The 18,387-nt window shown below is 40.5% G+C and overlaps 1 protein-coding gene across 10 annotated transcripts in view; it reads right to left on the bottom strand.

Moving 5' to 3' along the window:
- The window catches only part of nrcama (neuronal cell adhesion molecule a), a 59,628-nt gene that overhangs the window by 18,985 nt on the left and 22,256 nt on the right, over nucleotides 1-18,387 (bottom strand). For all 10 annotated transcript variants that reach the window (XM_051392848.1, XM_051392849.1, XM_051392850.1 and 7 more), the window contains exons 2-3: nucleotides 12,993-13,043; nucleotides 434-614 (exon numbers count right to left, since the gene is read on the bottom strand). In XM_051392848.1, coding sequence (XP_051248808.1) covers nucleotides 434-527 — 94 coding nt within the window. In that variant the 5' untranslated portion in view covers nucleotides 528-614; nucleotides 12,993-13,043. The remainder of the gene's footprint in view (nucleotides 1-433; nucleotides 615-12,992; nucleotides 13,044-18,387) is intronic.

Genomic DNA, 18,387 nt, shown 5'->3' with positions numbered 1-18,387 from the left:
ACATTCAAGTACTTTTAAGCATCGTATTGAGCCTGCTTATGATTTTGGCTTGACTTCTATGGCTTAAGACTAACTAAGCAGGTACAATCAATGCAAGAAAAGTAGTTGAAGACATAATTTCACACAGGATGTGTGATATATAGAAATTGAATTGCATTTCATAACTGAAAACCATAAAATTAATTCCATGCTGAAACATGCAAAGCTGAAATACAAGAAACCAGTAAATGCTGCTCAATCTGCAGCTACTCTAAAGCCCCTTTAGTGGCCCATAGAGGCTGTAATGTTCTTCATTATGTTCCACAATATGAAATAACTTCCTTTCTAGTTTTCCATTGAGCATGAAGTGCTGATGCAAGCAGAACAGTTGGTTAAAACGTTTTCTGAATGTACTATTTTGGCAATCTGTGATATTGATGAAGACAATACTTACGATCAAGAGGCACTTCCAGCGCTGAAGTCATGTGACTCATGAGTATGAGTAGCACAGCCCCAAAGCCCGGCACCCACTTCCTCTTCCTGTCCATGGTTGGGTGTGTCACGATGAAAACCTTCTGTCGAAATTCAACGACACAGTCAGGGTGGTCAGCGGAGTGACAAAGTGGGGATCCACACTACAAAAAAGAATATGTATACATTTTAATGGATTTATAGAGACTGCAGTATGAAATGGGTCTCAAAGTTAAAAGTGCACATGCATTATGAAAGCATCTGCTCCAACAGACATCTAGCCTACATATACAGAGGTAAAAATAGTGTAATGTATATAAGATTAATCCATAAAAATGACATACTATTAGTACATAAAAAAGATATACTGTATCTACTATTTAGTCTGAGTCACAGTGGAAGGTTTGTTGCTTTTCTCTCAAAATTCACTGACATTCTCAAAGCTCAACACCCAAATTAGGGTATAAGCCAGAGATCACAAGTGTCTTGTCCATTGGATAGCCCATCATCCTGCCAGTGTAAAAGACTTTGCCAGGAGGAAACGTCAAAACAAACTTGATTTCAGTCATTGTAACTTAAACAATTTAAGATTCCTGCACTTGCCAGTCAATGAACTATGCCTTCTCTGGTAGTCAAGATTCCATCAACAGACACAGTGGATTAATATAAGCAGTTAACATATATAATATAGTATATGACAGCGTGGAATGTCTCATTGTCTAGAAGACAAAGACACATTTTAGGCAGTCTTTGTGGCGATATTAGGAGCAAGCTGTGTCCACATTGCATTCTTCTCAAGACAAGATAGCCACTGATTAATAGAACATCCAACGCGCACCGCTGAGATGTACCACGTGTTTGCCTGTAAACATATGGCATGTGAGCGCACTCGGCCAGAACAATCCCAGCTCTGCTGCAGATATAGCTGCAAAGTAGATTGGCACATGCATGCACAAACGCACCACATTAGTGAACGCTTCCTTGTCAGTGTGTTATATAGATCAAATTATACATGAGTGCAGACCCGCAAGCGTTAGCTAGCTTCTGTTGTGTAGTCTGTAACAAAGAGATTGATACGTACAGACGTCACAAACACACAGAAACATGTTGGCATTAATGGGCTCTTATAAACTGCACCATGGGGAGCAGGAAATTATGTGTGTGTGTGTGTGTTTGTTTTTCCCTTTTATGTCCTCAGTCTTGCGGAGTGTGAGTCTCTGTCACATGTGCCTTAGCCGTTATTAATTTATTTGCAAATTGGTATTATATCACTGCACCAATGGCATCAAGATGCACCTGTGTATATATTTTTTGATAAATATATATAATTGTCTCTGTCTTCCATACAACATAGGTCTACATTTCAGCTTGTCTAATCCAGGGAGATTACTCTTATATAAAATTCAGTCTTAAAAACATGTGATTTCAGCTCCACTATTACTATGATTCAGTTCTATTCCAGAAGATGCTTCAATCAACAAGCACATTTTTCCTAATTTCTAAACTAAAAAAACAGACTTTAATTCTCAGCATTAGACTGAATGATTTGTTCTAATAGCCATTTTTTTCCCATTGCATGAGCAGGTTGGATCAAAGTAGCCGAAGGGTGACAATAACTCCTCTCAGCAGGCTAAGATGGATTTCGATGGAGCAGTGCTGCTGCTGTCAGGTAAATGGCTCAGTCCATCCTGACATCTTCATTATTCATGACTAGTACATGCATTTGCACATATATTGTAGACACACAGACACATGTGGATACACGGGCACAGCCTGCACACACATGTGCAGGGGGGAGGGGGTCTGAAGTCTTCAGAGGCATCTGAAGGTGAAACTATTAAGCTCACTGTTAGAGTCAGACCTGTTACATCTCTACTCGGCTGGAGAGGAAGCATGTCTGATGACGAATATGCGAATATGGAAATGAACACTCAGGCAGAAAGTAGTGTGTCAGATTTTATCCAGCTGAGCTATGCAGGTGTGTGTGTGTGTGCTAATACAACCCCAGGACACAGCTAATTACGATGACACGTCCTATTGGATATCACTCTCACTAGTTAATCGAGAGGGAAGACAACAGAGAGAGAGAGACAGCAACACAATGAAATGCACTTATTGCATTAAAGGCAGGCCATGCATGCTAAATCTTCTAATCTCATTGTGGAAAAGGCAATGCCATATCATGCAAATGTAATAACCCATTTTCAGATTAATTATAATAATGCTCCATGCTGCTGCAGCAGGAATGGCCTCCCCCACAGCGACAGTGGCCATATTAAGCGGTGCTGGACCTCAGGCCATTTTCTCCCAGAGAGACACCTGGTATGGCTGCTTATAAGTGGGACTTTGTATAAAAGGTAATAAGTGACAAAAAAGGGAAGGGGAAATAGATAAAACAAATAGACGGTACAGAAGAACGGGAGGAAAGGAAAAGAGAAATTCTATAGCCTAAGGGAGGAATGTGATAGGGCATGTGTTCAAAATTAAATGCAGCATCAAATTCTTTACTGATCTTCTCCTTCTTCCTTCGTAATCCAATTCTGGATATGAGGCCTGTACCAGTATTTTAGAATACTAACAATCAGACAGTATGTCAGCCAAAATTTTCTTTTTAACATTTTGTCATATTAATGTTACATTTGATATACAGCTGCACAATAAACTTTATTATAAGAAACCTGTACATAATACAAGAGTACGATTTGAACAAAAATAAAATATATCAGAAATATATATCAAACCTGAACTGAGAAAAATTAAAGCTAAATATACTTAAGAAATGCGAATAAAACCCTGCAGTAAACTGCAGTTTTCTTGACATCTCTGCAACATATTTGCCGAAATGGATACATATGATGATGATGATGATGATGATGGTGCTGTCGCGGTGATACATAGAAAGTAGTTCCTACATGAAACTGTTCACGAGGTCTGTGGATTATCTTGAACAATCACTATTTTTGAGGTCATGATTTCTAGACAAAGACATTGCTGATGACTTTTTCAAATGTCTTTTGTTGCTTTCAGCACCACGAGCCAAGTGCCATTTACTTCAGACACTTCTATGGCTGATAACTCCAAAATTCAGCAACTCACACCAAAACAGTCTAAATGGATAAATAGCACTACAGGTAAGAGGGAAAAGCAAAAGATAGACATTTTGGGGTATACACCTATTCTAACCTCTGTTTTTGTATGGATTAAACAGACAAAATAGAACATGTTAATTAGTGAGCTTTAAAGGTGCTGTGTCAAACTTCAAATGTCAAACAACCTTTAACGCAAATAAGCTCTATATTTTATTTAAAGTAACTACTTCTGTAAAAATTTCCCCCAACATGGAAATATAATATAACTCTTCATGTTGTCATCTGTTTTTCTCCTGTGTGTCTGTTTTTATGTCTGACCTGGGTCATATCTCCAGAGAGAGATGCCCGGGGGTAAATAAAAAAAATAAAAAAATCAGCAGACAACACAGATGACCCCTCGAGCACAGGCACAAACAGAAAACAGACACATACATAAAATTAGCTGCCATGTGCAAATGTCAACATCTCCATATTTCAACAGCTAGAATGTCACCGAGTGTTAACTGGCATGAATTGCTCAGACATTCACGTCGGAAATTCCTTACAGCCTTTGATTTGGATGATCGTGTGCCATAGAGCTGAACTTTTGGCCTTTTTAAGCGAAGAGGACGAACACGCTTTCATACCTGTGTGTAGCACGGTCAAAGTGTCTCTGAAGCCTGTTGAGTGAATTCTTCATAATTAAAGGCTTTACCACGAGGCTGTACTGTGCTGTGTGGTGGAAGATATTTGTCGAGGGGCAATATTATCAAATAAGAGGGTCTCTCGGAACACAATTACACACATATAAAGCCTGACATTCATCCTGGAGCTAAGTGGGTACTCATTGCTCGTTTTCTCACAGGCCACGGACAAAAAAACAAAGATGATGATGACAAAGAGGACTCAGAGGAGGATGAGCAGGATGACTCTGGCTAGTGGGCAGGTCATCTTTCATCCGCCTCATTCCTCTCTTCTGTGACTCAGGGGTCAAAGCCCACAGGTCAAAGAGTCCGGCTCTGCCTTTCCATCTTGATCAGTCTATTTATTTCACTTCCTGTCTTTCTTCCTCCATTTCACTGTGTTCTGCCATCCCTCATTATACAAAGCTCATGAGCGCAGAGTAGACTGATTATCAAACTGAAATGGCTAATTTAGGTTGCAATGTTATATTTTGAGCATTTACAGTAGCTGACACTCATCTTCTAGAGACTATGGAGTGCACAAGTGAACAGGAAGGTGTTCAGAGGACATTTTAATGGATGATAATGGCAGACATCCACTACCCTATCCTTACACATTCTCTGCATTTGAAAATGATTGCATCCTGTTTTGTCACAGCTTAATGGAATAATGTGACATTTTGGAAAAAGCTTACTCGCTGGTGAGAAGATTGATACCTTCTCTATACTGCAACTCTATACTTGCACTGTTTTGGTTCTTTGGAAATATGTTGTCTTGCTGGAGAGTTCATCTAATAACAGTTTAAAACCAATATGTGTGTTGAGTTCAGTGTCTTTGACACTGAACTATTATTTGCACTCAGTGAAGTTCCCCGGAATGAAAGCAGATATCTTCAGTGTTGTGTGAAGGTTATTGTAAGAGATGAGAAAGGACTTTTATTATATTGCATACTCAATTCATAACCAGAGCCAACAATTTTCAACAACAAAGAATGAAGTGAAGCCTGCTGACACAAACCCAACAGTCTTCCTGCCTCTCAGTTTGCAAACCCTGAAGCAACGTGCTAAGTTGGTCACTCCACAGCCTTCAGTCACACTGAGAGACACTGAGGCATGACAGCCTGACTAGACAGATGAGCGAGGGAGGCAAAGGGAGGCAGGGGGAGAATTGGAGGGGGTATGAAAACACAGTCATCTGCAGTCACATCGGATCACAGTGACAGAGAGTTTTCTAAGACGATAGACTGAGTCGGACCGCTTTCAGCCAGACTGGACTGGAATGGCTGTTCTCTCATCTGTAGCATGGTACGCAGACAGATCACAATTTGAACATAAAGACACTAATGCCACATCACTGTATAGTAGAACTCGCAGCCTGTCATGAAATTAAACATCAGTTACATTTTCATTGCAGGCTGAGATTTGATGCCTTTTTTAGTAGACATTGCACATGATTCATAACACACTAACCAGACTGCACTGAACTGCAGTGGCATCCTCCAGTAACCAGGTCACTAGAATAGAAGTTCTGAGCCGTGAGAGTTCCCACAAACACACGGAGGGGAACTGCAACCTAAATGTGAAGCCACCGTCACTGCCACTTCACTGCTGACATTTGAGAAAGCAGACATCATCTGAACTTCTTCAGAAAACACCCTTAAACTCTTACAAAATCTAAATTATAAAAATACCAGCAAGCTCGGCAGGTAGCCGAAAACGATGAGAGCCGTGAGAGTGAACCAAAACATTAAAGTTGTGGGCCAGAAAAAACTAAACAATAAAGCCCTCTAAAGCATAAAGGAACTGTAGAGTCTAGTAATAGTTCTGTGAGCTGTTAGCAACCCCTTTCACATACAAGTGACCCACTGTTAATATAAAAATATGGTCTATAGCAACTTTTTTTTATACATTGAGACACGGGCCAGGGCTCGTGGTTGAACACAAAAAGCCACTTCCAGCGTGTGTAGAAGAGGAATACAAAATGTAAATCAATTCCAGTGGGTACCAGACAGAGATGCATTCGACACCAGGAGGGACACAAAGACATGCTAACATACCAGTCCTCTCTGTAAACAAATGAAGAAAGTGCTGACCCTGAGTAGAAGACTACAACCTGCTCTTAGTCCTTGTCTCTGTATCTGCCAATTGCATAACTTTATTGGCCGACTGCTCTGTCTCTCATTCCCCTTATCTCTGTCTCTATCCCTCCTTGACAAACCCCCATGAAGCGACCGGTCTACCATGAACAAAGCCCATTGTAAGGTGAGAAAATGGGCCTACTTCTTTGGGGCAAAGCCTTGACTGGACCTTTTGATCAAAAAGGAAAACAATGGGTTGCATTGCCTCACTAATCCATTTTGACAGATGGGCCTCTTTTCATGCATGTTTCATATCTTTTTACTGAGTTAAGTATTATTTACTCTAGCACATTTGTGTCGCAGACAATAGGTGGATAATGTTACACTTTACTTACCTCGGAAGGTAAGGAGATACATTATATGAGGGATGGGAATAAAGCATTACTCTCAAGTTTAAGTGAAGCTATGCAGGGTGTTATACAAAGTGTAATTTCTGTTAAACAAATACCTGACACTGTGAAATGCAGAAGTGAGGTGTGGAGTTTATTGTAAAAAAGACAATAACCTCAAGTGAAAATGAGGTAATGCTGTACTTGCATTACTGGTATGGTTTTATTTCCTGGGAAGCATGCCCCAAATGTGTCCACAGTTTGTACATTTGATTCCTTTTTAATTTTTTGGTAACAGTGCAAAAATTACAGATGCTCAAACCTGAAAAATGACCATTATATTCTTGTACTTTTGGCCAGTAAGCAGTTGCTTAAGATCACGTCAACCCGGTTTCCCTCATGATGTATCTGCTGACCTCATCGGAAGCTGTCTGCTACATTGGAAGTTATTGTAAGAGGAGCTTTCACTACACTAACACCACTTCTTTGCAGTGAAAGGACAGTACTGGCAGCCTCTTTGTCTCCAATAGCCCCTAAACCGGATCACACACAGCCACATAATCACAACAAACTACCTCTGCCTCTTTTTGCATGTGTACACACACACACATACACACAGAGGGCCTTCCCTTTTTGGGGTCAGTTTTTCTAGCACGATCCGCAGAATCCCCCAGCGCCTGCCTTTCTCTGAGGCTTTGTGAAGTGCTGATGGTCAGCATGCACCAGGCCATGCCTCCCCCCTCTTTCCTCCATCCGCACCTCTACAACTACCCCATGGGGCCCATTGTCCTTCATGTTGTTTACCACTGGGATAACGCTGAAATGGCAGGGGTGTTCTAGGGCACAAGGTGATACCTCCAGCAATAAAAGATGCCACAGTTTAACTGGGTATACTTCTTTACGGCATCATAATGTGCAGTAATGACAGAAAAGCAAATTTACACATACATAGTGGAAGGATTTCTTTTCAAGCAATATTATTTGGAAAATCATTTTCTAATAAATTTTGTGTCCAAAAAGATATATTACAGGCAAAGGACAGGTCATCTACATATGTGCAGAGTGCATAATTCCTAATCTAAAAACAGTTTAAAAACATGGAAGTATGGTCTCAAAATACAAATGTAGTGACTTTGAGTGGCTTTCTCTTTAACCATCATTGTAACTACATCTTCATTGGACCAATCTGACATAAAGCTAAATCCTGATCCAAGATTATGTAAAAGATTATTTTCTGTTATATAACACAATGTACACAAGCTCACTCGGTTACAGTGGATGGTATACACAGGAGTTGTTGGGTCACAGAATGTTACACTGTTGGTCACATTCGCTTCGATGTTTTTTTTTTTACAATTGCATTGACCATAGTTTGAGTTGTCATGCCCTTTGGTAGACAGGTATACGTCCCATTTAGACAAATAATCTCCCTTTCCTTTCTTTAATCTTCAGATAAATTTACTATGTTCCATGCTCTAAATGCCATTTACAATATTTATCCATTGATTCTCTAAGGCTCGCTAAGAAAAGCCAAGGTCTAGTAATTGCCATGTACTGTATCTTGTGTCTTCACTAGGTTGTATAATATGTGCACAGAGGGATTTATACTGATCTTAATCACGTTTGTCATGTGTGGAGAAAACTGTCCATTACATATACATGGAATACTAGTTGCTGAGACAAATGACAGCTGTCTTAGCTATCTCTGTTCTAGCTTAAAGTGACAACACTTTGTACACATAATGTGAAGTGTGATTTATGTCATAGCTGGCAGGATCGCCAGTTGTGAAACACAAGGAGGTGACCTAAACTATGAAGGAATGTTTAGGTCTTTGTCTGAGTGTCTTGAGTTCTTCTGATAATCTGATTCCCATATACATTGGTTGGACACTGTCATAACTGACAATTAGAGCTGGAGAGAAAGAGCGTACTAACACGACAGGAGCAGTCAAAGTGAAGATCTTCAGACCCCTCCCCCCACAGGCAACATAAAACATAACCCTACTGCAGTGAATTCCCAGGCATCTCCCAGCACACTGATATGAATAGCCTTAACCATTACAAAAAAGGAATATCTTATTGTCATTTCCCATCCCCATTTTTCTTTTACCTATTTAGGGAATGTGAGCAGTTCTGCCCTTCTGTGAACTGAATCTTAACAGCTGTGCTCGAGGCCCATTCAGGCAACAGAGTGGTCCTTGCTCAAAAGGTGAAAAAATGGGAACACCTCAGAAGGTGTCACACCCTCTGCCTGATATAGGACACTGCTATGAAAAAAAAATTACTACAAAGTAAATGTGTTCTTACCTATTTTTAAGCTAAAATGACCAAAAAAAATGGCATTTGACAAAAAAGGTTGTGTATGTGTTTAAACTATAGGCAATGTAAATTGTGACCGTGAGTAAACAAAGACTACAGGATTGGCTTTGAAAAAATATAATTGCACAAAAAAAAAAAAAACAAAGCACTGGGCTCATCCATGTGTAGCTCATCAAAAGCCATTACAGATAGCTGCCATTAAAATACGCTTCATCTGACATCCAATTATAGGGCTGTGATATTTGGACAATTGCACACATTTTGCCAGGCGTATGGACCGGTTTGTTGGCTGCCGGGGGCTTGGTTGGGTGTTGGGTGTTTGCCCGTGTGCGCATGAGTGTGTGTATGTGTGTTTGTTGGTGAGTGCATGTCTCGCCTGTCTAAGGTCATCTCATCAAAAGCTGTGGGCTCAGCCAGAGCAGAGGGCCATGCTGGTGTGTGGTTATATTTATGTGTGTGTGTGTGTGTGTGTGTGTGTGTGTGTGCATCTTTGTATGTGTTTGTGTGTGCACGTGTATGTGTATTTAATATATCACATTAAAATTAAATGAAAATTAAGGTAAATAGAGATAGGATAGTATAGTATTTACAATATCCTATCTTAATATGTTACAACTTCGACTGCATCAGCCTGCAACAGAAAATAGAGTGAATCCTTCTGACTTAAGCAATACTCATCTTCATATAAAACATACATTTCTGCAGCCCTTCACACACTCCTACTCGTCATGTACTTCCCTGTCACAGATTTTTTTTAATCAAATCAGTGTATTGTCTGTCTAAAAACATATCTTGAAATATAGTGCAGTATCTTTTAGATAATGGTCAGCAGTGATGTATAATGCAGACAACTTGTAGCTGATAGGCTGCTAAACCATGCAAAACCTGCAGCACTCCTTCAGTATCAAATATCATATCTGAACTGTGTGAAAAAGTGTGTTTGAGGAGAAGCACACATGCATGTTGAATAAAAGACCCTATAATCAATAGTCGTTCTAATACAGTGTGACAACGTGACAGTGGCCACATAAATCCAGCTGGGCTTGTAAACGAGCCAAGTCTCATTGGTATTCCTGGGTGCTATTGCTAGGTAAAAGGTATTGATGAGCAGATACACGCACGTGGCCTTGGTACGTGACTCTGGACTTAACTATGACATGAGTTACTGGGTATGTGGATTTGTACAGGAGTGCATTTGTTTGTGTGGCATTCAGGGAAGACTGTTATACCTTTTTTACAACTATAGAATGATGTTCCTACACATCATTCTATTTTACTAGGCCTGATCCATCTCTGATGACCTTGGTTGTGGTAGGTATACTGCACCCTTCAAAGTGTTGAATAGGACGCTCAGGATGCTGATGATGTTGCTATTCTTAGAGCCAGTTGTAGGATTAAAAATGTTAGGTTTTTTACTTGTGGAGTGTCGAGATTGGTAATGTTTGGTTTCCTGGATAGCTGAAAAGATGGTCAGGCAGATCAGTGGACTGACCGACAACACCATCAGGGCTAGGGGAGCTCATATAAGGATAGAGGAAAGGCCGGTGTGAAGGGGGCTAAGAGTGAGGTAGAGGAGGCTGAAATGAGCAGACAGGAGAGAAAAGGGCATGATGTGATGGGAAGGGGGCAGGAGGTGAGAGGGGGGAGGAGGGGACTGATTGACGGTGTTATAGCGGCGCAACAAGCTGGCATGCCCCTTTTTTTTCTCCTCCACCCATCTGTTCATCAGGATTACTCATATAGAGAGGGATGGAGGAGGAGAGGGAAACTGTAGGAGGGCAAAGACTGGGAGAGGAGAAGAGAGGAAAGGAGAGGAGCTATGTCATCACAACGTACAATTATTGAATTCAAACCATTTTTACATAAACTGAAATGATAATGACTAACCGAACACGGATCAGCGCAATATAGTGGAGTGCTCTCATGTGCTATTCAGGTAACAATGATAGTAATGGGAGGTGGAAACATTGTAGTGGTGTGTTATGTAATACTGTGCTGCCTGTTCTACTTACTAAGGCATTGCTCTCTACTGACAAATTCATTTTATGGGTTTTCCACAAGGCAGGTACAGCACGATGTGTGCTATAGGTCGGTTATCTATGTTCATTAAAGGGGCCCTGCGGAGCTTTCTTGTTAACCAACTATAGTCCAGTTTGCCCAGTGCATTTCCTTCCTGATAAAACATTTGCAAGCTGAAGTTAAACAGCAACAAGTATTCAAACCAAGAATTGTTTACATCCAAATTGATTAACTTGCAGTCTTCTTGTTTCCTGCTGTTGTTGGTGCATTGCAGCATATCTTGGTGCATATCTTGCCATCTGATGATCAGTGGAATAGTGTGACACCATTGGTAAGACTGTGATTCGTGTCACCTCCATGGATGAGATAAACAAAACAGGGACCCACTCGTCGTTGAAACTCAGCTCCAAAGTGCTACTAGAGTTCTACAACTCCACAGGGAACATTTAATATATGGGCACATGCTGCTGCTCAGTATTTAGGATGGAATACCAATAGTCGTGCTGCTACATGTATATACATTTGTGAATGCAAATTAATACATATTTTTAGAATTCTTTGGAAGTAGTTATAATAAATGAAATTAAAACACAAATGTTTCATCATCTGTGCACTGTTTCACACCCCTCTGTGTCTCTCTCTCTCTCTCTCTCTCTCGCTCTCTCTCTGTTTGTGTGTGTGTGTGTGTGTGTGTGCACATGGGTACGTCCAGCAGCAGGTGAGCAGGAGGTGATGCCTGGTCATGTGGCTCCTATTTTTCCAGTCACATTTAAAGTCCCAAAACATGCTGGGTGTTCACATTGTCCTCTCACCTTTCTGGATGTGTGGATACTTTCAGTGTCTTTGTTTTACAGTCGGCTTCAGGCTTCTTGCATGTTTACATTTCACTGTCTTCCAAAAGATGCAATGCTTTTAGCGCGCGTGTTGACTGAACTCTTACACTAACAGAACAGTCTTTCAAACCATGAGCCCAACCTGACACCCTATATCATGCAGCTTGTACAGTAAATTTAAATCTATTCACTAACATTCTCTCACTTCTCTAATGAGTTCATTTCTCAAAGAGGTTACAACAGGCATCAAGCTACTGTACTCTGCTGGGTTTGCACCTGGTGAGTCTGACTCTTAAACCCACCCTGTATATATGCATTACATTAATGCACTCCTGTTTTCTGTACAGTTTTCCTGTCTTTCTTATCTTTTTTTATTTATATTTTAAAAGTATAAAAGTTCTTGTTTCTTGTGTGATTTTTGTGTGATTTGTATATTTATGTGTACCAAGACAAATTCCTCGTATGTGTAAAAACCTACCTGGCAATAAACCAAACTCTGATTCTGATTCTGATTCTGTATAAACTGCAAATACCAAGAGGGCGCAAGGGTCAAGACTGCACAGGGTATAAATCCGTCACTGCCAGCCTGTGAGACACGCCTCAACACTCAGCACTTTTCATCCATGCTAACTGACCTTTCTTATTTGAACTACAGCCATGGTTTGAAAAATATAGATAAAATGCCTTTCCAGTGTATTTCCAAACCCAAACATGTTGTGCAGTGCTGTCAGTGACAGCCACTCTATACAGCAGAATGTATGTCCATTTAGTGCATATATGAATCCAAGCTATAGTGCAGTAATTCCCTTAAAAGGATACTGAACAAAGCACAACAGCCCATATCACTGAGGCACTGTATACACAGAATGCACAAGGCCAGACGCCATAAGCAGAAACTGTGATCAGAAAATAGAACACGAGGAGGTTGGGGTGTTGGCAGGAGAAGCTGATTGACACTTCCAGTAACATCAGTGTGTACACAGCATGTAGGAGCGAAGAATAACCAGCTGCAGAGCCATGAGTGATTAAAATCAAATGATAAAGACAGATCAACAATCAGGTTCAGTGACAACAGTAACTCTATCTACCCAGGGTTACCAACATCCAAATAATGGATACAATAACTAAACAGAAAATGCAATATTTGACTTACCTGTGAGGATTTAATCTCTGCCACTGTCCGTCTTCAGGAAGTGGTTCAAACCTGTAACAATGAAAAGGAGGACATTAGGTTTTCAGCCAAAATGATAAAATTGCTTTTGAATTGAACTAACCAGTTCTAAAACTATGTACACTCACGCCAGAAGACAGCATAATCTCATACTGCATATGATATCTAATCATAAGAACAGTGCACATACTACCCTATCTCCTGTGATATTATGTAGCGCTGGTGTTTTTATTACAACTCATTTGGCAAAGAAATACTCAGTCAAAGTCTCGCACAGCTTACAATCATGCAAACCAGGCAAGACAGAAGGACATGAACAAGCAGTTAAATGGTACTCACTAAAAATGACTAATGTGTAATATTTAAAACCTTACTATAGAAGTGCTTGGTTGACAAACATTGTGAAAGATGTGTCTTCTACTGCTCTTCTAATGAATGCAACCAACTGCAGTTAGCAAAATATAACTGAGACAAAGGGGCATATTTGGTTCTCAAAACTAACAGACACGAATTCATTCATCAATACGGGCCAGTGTCACACATGCAGCGCCCCATGAATACATCGGCACATCCTCCCAGCTCTCCAAGGAATAACCAGTAAATGACTGTGTCTTGCTGAACACGAGGCCCTCAATCAATAACCAAAATGTCCCCAGTCATTTTTATTACTTTTACCTCCAGCGGGGGACACGCGCAAATGAAAGGTTACCCGTCAACACGCACACACACACACACAGTGCCCCCCACCTCCCGCAAACAGGCTTCCCTGCGTGACCGCGAATGCATTATCATAATCTCCGGAGAGACTCTCCATTCATCTCACATTAGCAAAACAAATGTGACAGACAAAGAACACCGGCCCATTTAGACATGGAGCCATTAAAACTGTAGTTAGCTCAGAGAAAAAAGACGGTGGATTATGTGAGTGTCCATTAATAAGCCCAGGTCGAGCTGTTTGAACTCATTGGGTGATGTAAAAAGAGGAGGAAGGGGCTCTTTGAACTCCCTGCGATGACATTGGTGAGTAGCTGCTGTCACAGAGAGAGAGAGAGAGATTGGAGAAACGCCAGCGACACAACCCAACCCCAAGCCATGACCCGTTACCATGGAAACAGAAGGATGTAGAAACAGGGAGGCAAACAGAAAAAGGGAGGGAAGATAATTTGTTAATGTCTAACATCAGCACATAAGAATTAAACTAAAGTTTACCTGACAGTTGTTGAAGGATTTGAAATATACAGAGTTCAACTGGATGAATTTAATCATCTGGACTGAACTGAGCTGCATTGATCTTATCTCAGCTGAACTGAAACAAATTGAACCAAGCCGAACTGAGGGGGCAGACGCAGATTGGGGGGGGAGAGGAAAAAGAAAAATAGAGGGAGATGTTAATGAACAGAGACAGGAATGCACGGAGACATCAGAAAACTGGAAAAGCAGAGAGAGGATGAAGTGGGAAAGAGAGAGAGAGAGAGGGAAAAATCACATGAAAAAATTAAGACAGAGTGGGAATTTGAAACATGCATTTTTAACGAGCAAATCTAAAAGCGCTTCATCATCAGAGCGCAAGAGAGAGGGGTGGAGAGATACAGAGACGGAGGGGGGGGGACAGAGGAGAAGAGAGCTGGGAGGTGGCAGGAGAGAAAAGCTAGTAGACCTGACCCCAAGCTCCAGCACATTACCATGGATACAAGAAGAGAGAGACACATCCTAGATACCACATGACAACAAAGAATTCTATTTCCTTTTAAAGGAGTAGTTCGACATTTTGGGAGATATGTTTATTAGCCTTTTCGCCAGGAGTTAGATGATGAGAATGATACAAGCTACAGGACAGAGATAGTTAGCTTAGCTTTGAATAGACTGGAATCAGGGGGAAACAGCCAGCCTAGCGTTATCCAAAGCTAACATATCCACCTACCAGCATGCTAATTAACACATTATATCCGGTGTGTTTAAGCTGTACACCGAAGTGTGAAAATGAGAATTAGCTGTTTTATGGGGGGTTATGTGCTGGATTATTTCTTGAATGGGAGCAGTGACTTGAGCCTGTGTGGTTTTCAAATGTAAAACCACACATGAGTATCGAACATTTTTGTTATTTTGTTCTTTTGTGTTGTAATCTAATCTCAAAAAGACAATATATATATTTTTGCGTTTAAACCCCCAATCACTAGATAGCAGTGTTGTAAATGTAAACTGAGGGCTATGGTGTTGGGTGTTACAGGGACTGTCCAGATATGGTGATTTGTTCCTTATACAAAGATTTTTTGAATTGTAATATATTGCCTTGCTTACAGTATTGCAATATATACCGAATTTTAACCACTGTATCGTGATACTTACTGTATTGCCAGATTCTTGCCAATATTCAACGCTAATATAGAGTAAATGTTTTGAATCTGTTTGATGAGGCTTCAGAAGAATCCATGAGGCAAAAATAGATCTGAACTAAAACATCTCTATGACAACAGTGAATGTGAAAAGTACGCTCTGTGAATATTTGAACATTCACAGAAGAGGCCAGTGTTTCTCCAAATGTCCTTATACCAACTACCAGTGTGATCATTATGCCTGATTACTAAAGCCGTATGTCCCAAAGCCTGCTGCAATACCACACTGATTTACTATCTATCTTCTGTTTCAATTAGCTGATTGAGTTTATGGATCCACAGGGAACCAGTACACTGCACATGTCTCAGTGTTCCGGTGTGTGTGTGTGTGTGGTACAGGAGGGGAGGGTGGGGGGCAGACTGTGATAGAATAACTGACCCCAGGCGTGAATAGAAATGTGGGTGCATGTGTGTGTGTGTGTGTGTGTGTGTGTGTGTTTTGTGTGTGTGTGTGTGTGTGTGTGTGTGTCGTAATCTCCTTGACTGAGGGGCCTCAGCAATCAGCCACAGTAGCAGCTGCCAAAAAAAACACTTAACACACGCCGTGACTGCCTGGCCTCCACGCCCACTTCTACCTTCATCTGATTCCTACGCAATATTAACACACAGACACACACATATGTATACACACAAACTGGTAAATTAAAACCACCTCTATGTCATTCATACACATCCTCATAAACCCATACGCATAGAGCAGACATTACTTTGTATGTGGGTTGAAATTGCCAAAATGTAATTCCTAGTTGCTTGATATCCATTTAAAGGGGGAAAAAAAGATTCTTGAAATTAAATATTCAAACATCAATATTACTAGAAGTAGCAGATGTGGCTAGTTTGGGTATATGAAAGTAAAACACTGTGTTTGCATTGTCACCCTATAGCACTCTGCTTGTGATCAGATTGTGGTCAAAGCTACAGCGTCATGTGTCACTATTTAACTTTCAAAATAACTTTCCTGTCAATGTGGAAAATAAGCATTTACTTTTGTTGTTTTTTGTATACTGTAGATGCTAAATTTAAGTCAGTGTAGACCCTGCTAACATCATGTGATATACATTTCTCCACTGTCTACTCTCTACTGCAGCCTTCATGGAATTATTGTAATCATTGTTGAGGAAATTATTTTTAAACGGCCATGATTTCTATTTGTTATTTGTACATCTGGAGTCTTGTAACTCAGTAATACAAAATAATAGCAGGTTTGAGCTGAAATCCAAATGGATCCATCCTGTCTCTCTGCCTATTCTCTCCCACCAAGGAAATCAGTGTAAGACAATCTGTATTGCTGTAAGCCGAGTCTGGGCACTGGGCTTTTTTGAGCAACACAGACTGCCATAAATGAAGTCCAACTTTCTCACTTCTGGGAGCACATTTTGATTTCCAGATACAGTTGCCCTGGGGCTGGCCAGTGCAAACAGCAGAAAACACAAAAGCAACACTTGTGCAAAATGTTTTTTATAAACAAGTATAGAGTGTCAGCAGCACATCAACACAGGAAAGTGGTTGAAGGCGTTCGCGACTGACTTTCAGTTTCAAGGTAAGAAAATAAGTTAGTGTTTAGAGCAGATGTCACATTGCCAAGCAATGCTAAGGAAGCAGTAGCACCCGGACCAGTGACGACTGTTTGTCTGGAGCCTGAAGGTTGTTTGTTCATCAAGTACATACCATCTGTGTGTGACGAGATTTTGGTGTAGGCCTTGGGGGTTATTTATTACTCTCCCCGTGTGTGTGTGTGTGTGTGTGTGTGTGTGTGTGTGTGTGTGTGTGTGTGTGTGTGTGTGTGTGTGTGTGTGTGTGTGTGTTTTGTGCCCATGTACATCTGTCTACATGTACCCATAGTCACAGAAAATGACAAATGACCTAATTAAGATGGTCGCCAGGTTGGGTTTAGTGCACCGTGTCATTGTGTCGCATAAATAAAAAAAAAGGTTCCACACTGCCATTTACAAAATCCCCCGGCATATAGACATTAAATGGTTTTTTTTTGCATTTCCAACAAATCTCAAAAACCATATATAAGCCAAGGAACATCAATCAACAAAGACATTAATGAGCAAATGCATGAATAATTTTTTTTGTAAACTGCTGCACTTTTGAGGCCCGTACTTGTCCAGTCAGTGACATTAAGTACTTCAGATTCTACCTTTATAGTTCCTGTAAATCTGAAAAGTACATAATACCTCTGGAGATGGAACCTGTAGGGGCTTAGATTCATGCAGTCAAAATGACAAAGTCTCTGGAAATGTTCCTGGTATTTAAAAGCACTATATTACTACTGGTTTCTGCAGGTTTCAGACTTTTTAAGACTATTTGGAATGCAATTTAGGACCTATTTTATGTCCATATTGGCAAAACAAGTAGGAAGGATATGAAGGAAAATTGGCTCTATGTTGGTTTTGTTTTGTAGTTTGTAGTTGTAATTTTTTCCCCAAAACACATTTAAAAAGAAAGCCAGAAAAATGCACCTTTATACAATCAATGTTTAGTTCATTCATTTTTAAGACCTGTCAAAATCATTTTAAGGCCTAAAATTCACTTTTTAAGACCCCACAGACATCCCGATTACTGGTCTTTCACTCCTCTTGCACTGGTACTGATTTAGTATAAACAGTGTGGATGACCACAATGTGGAAAAATTGATAAAATAGCACAAATAGCCTGATCTGTCTTGTGAGGTAAGGCTGGATTGAAAAATGCCACAAGCCTGTGTCAGCCATTTACAGCTGCTTTTGAAGTCTCCACTGAATAGTTCAAACCCACACATTCCCTTGTAATGTTTGCATTTGTGAGTGTGTGTTGGGCACTGAGACTGAGAGGGGGGGTTGGTTACCATGGCTATTCAAAGGTTTTTTAATTTTAACAGTCTGTGAGCATCCTTTTGATGACAGACAACACACACAGTCCAGTCCCACACAGAAAGAGCAGTCTGAGAGAGCTGGGTTTAATCAGAGAGATTTACTGCCTCCTGGAAGTTAGTTTTT

This window comes from Dicentrarchus labrax, unplaced genomic scaffold, assembly GCF_905237075.1.
Source record: "Dicentrarchus labrax unplaced genomic scaffold, dlabrax2021, whole genome shotgun sequence".
Lineage (NCBI taxonomy): Eukaryota > Metazoa > Chordata > Actinopteri > Moronidae > Dicentrarchus > Dicentrarchus labrax.
The sequence above is the reverse complement of the archived record's forward strand: the minus strand, read 5'-3'. Positions and strand labels throughout refer to the sequence as shown.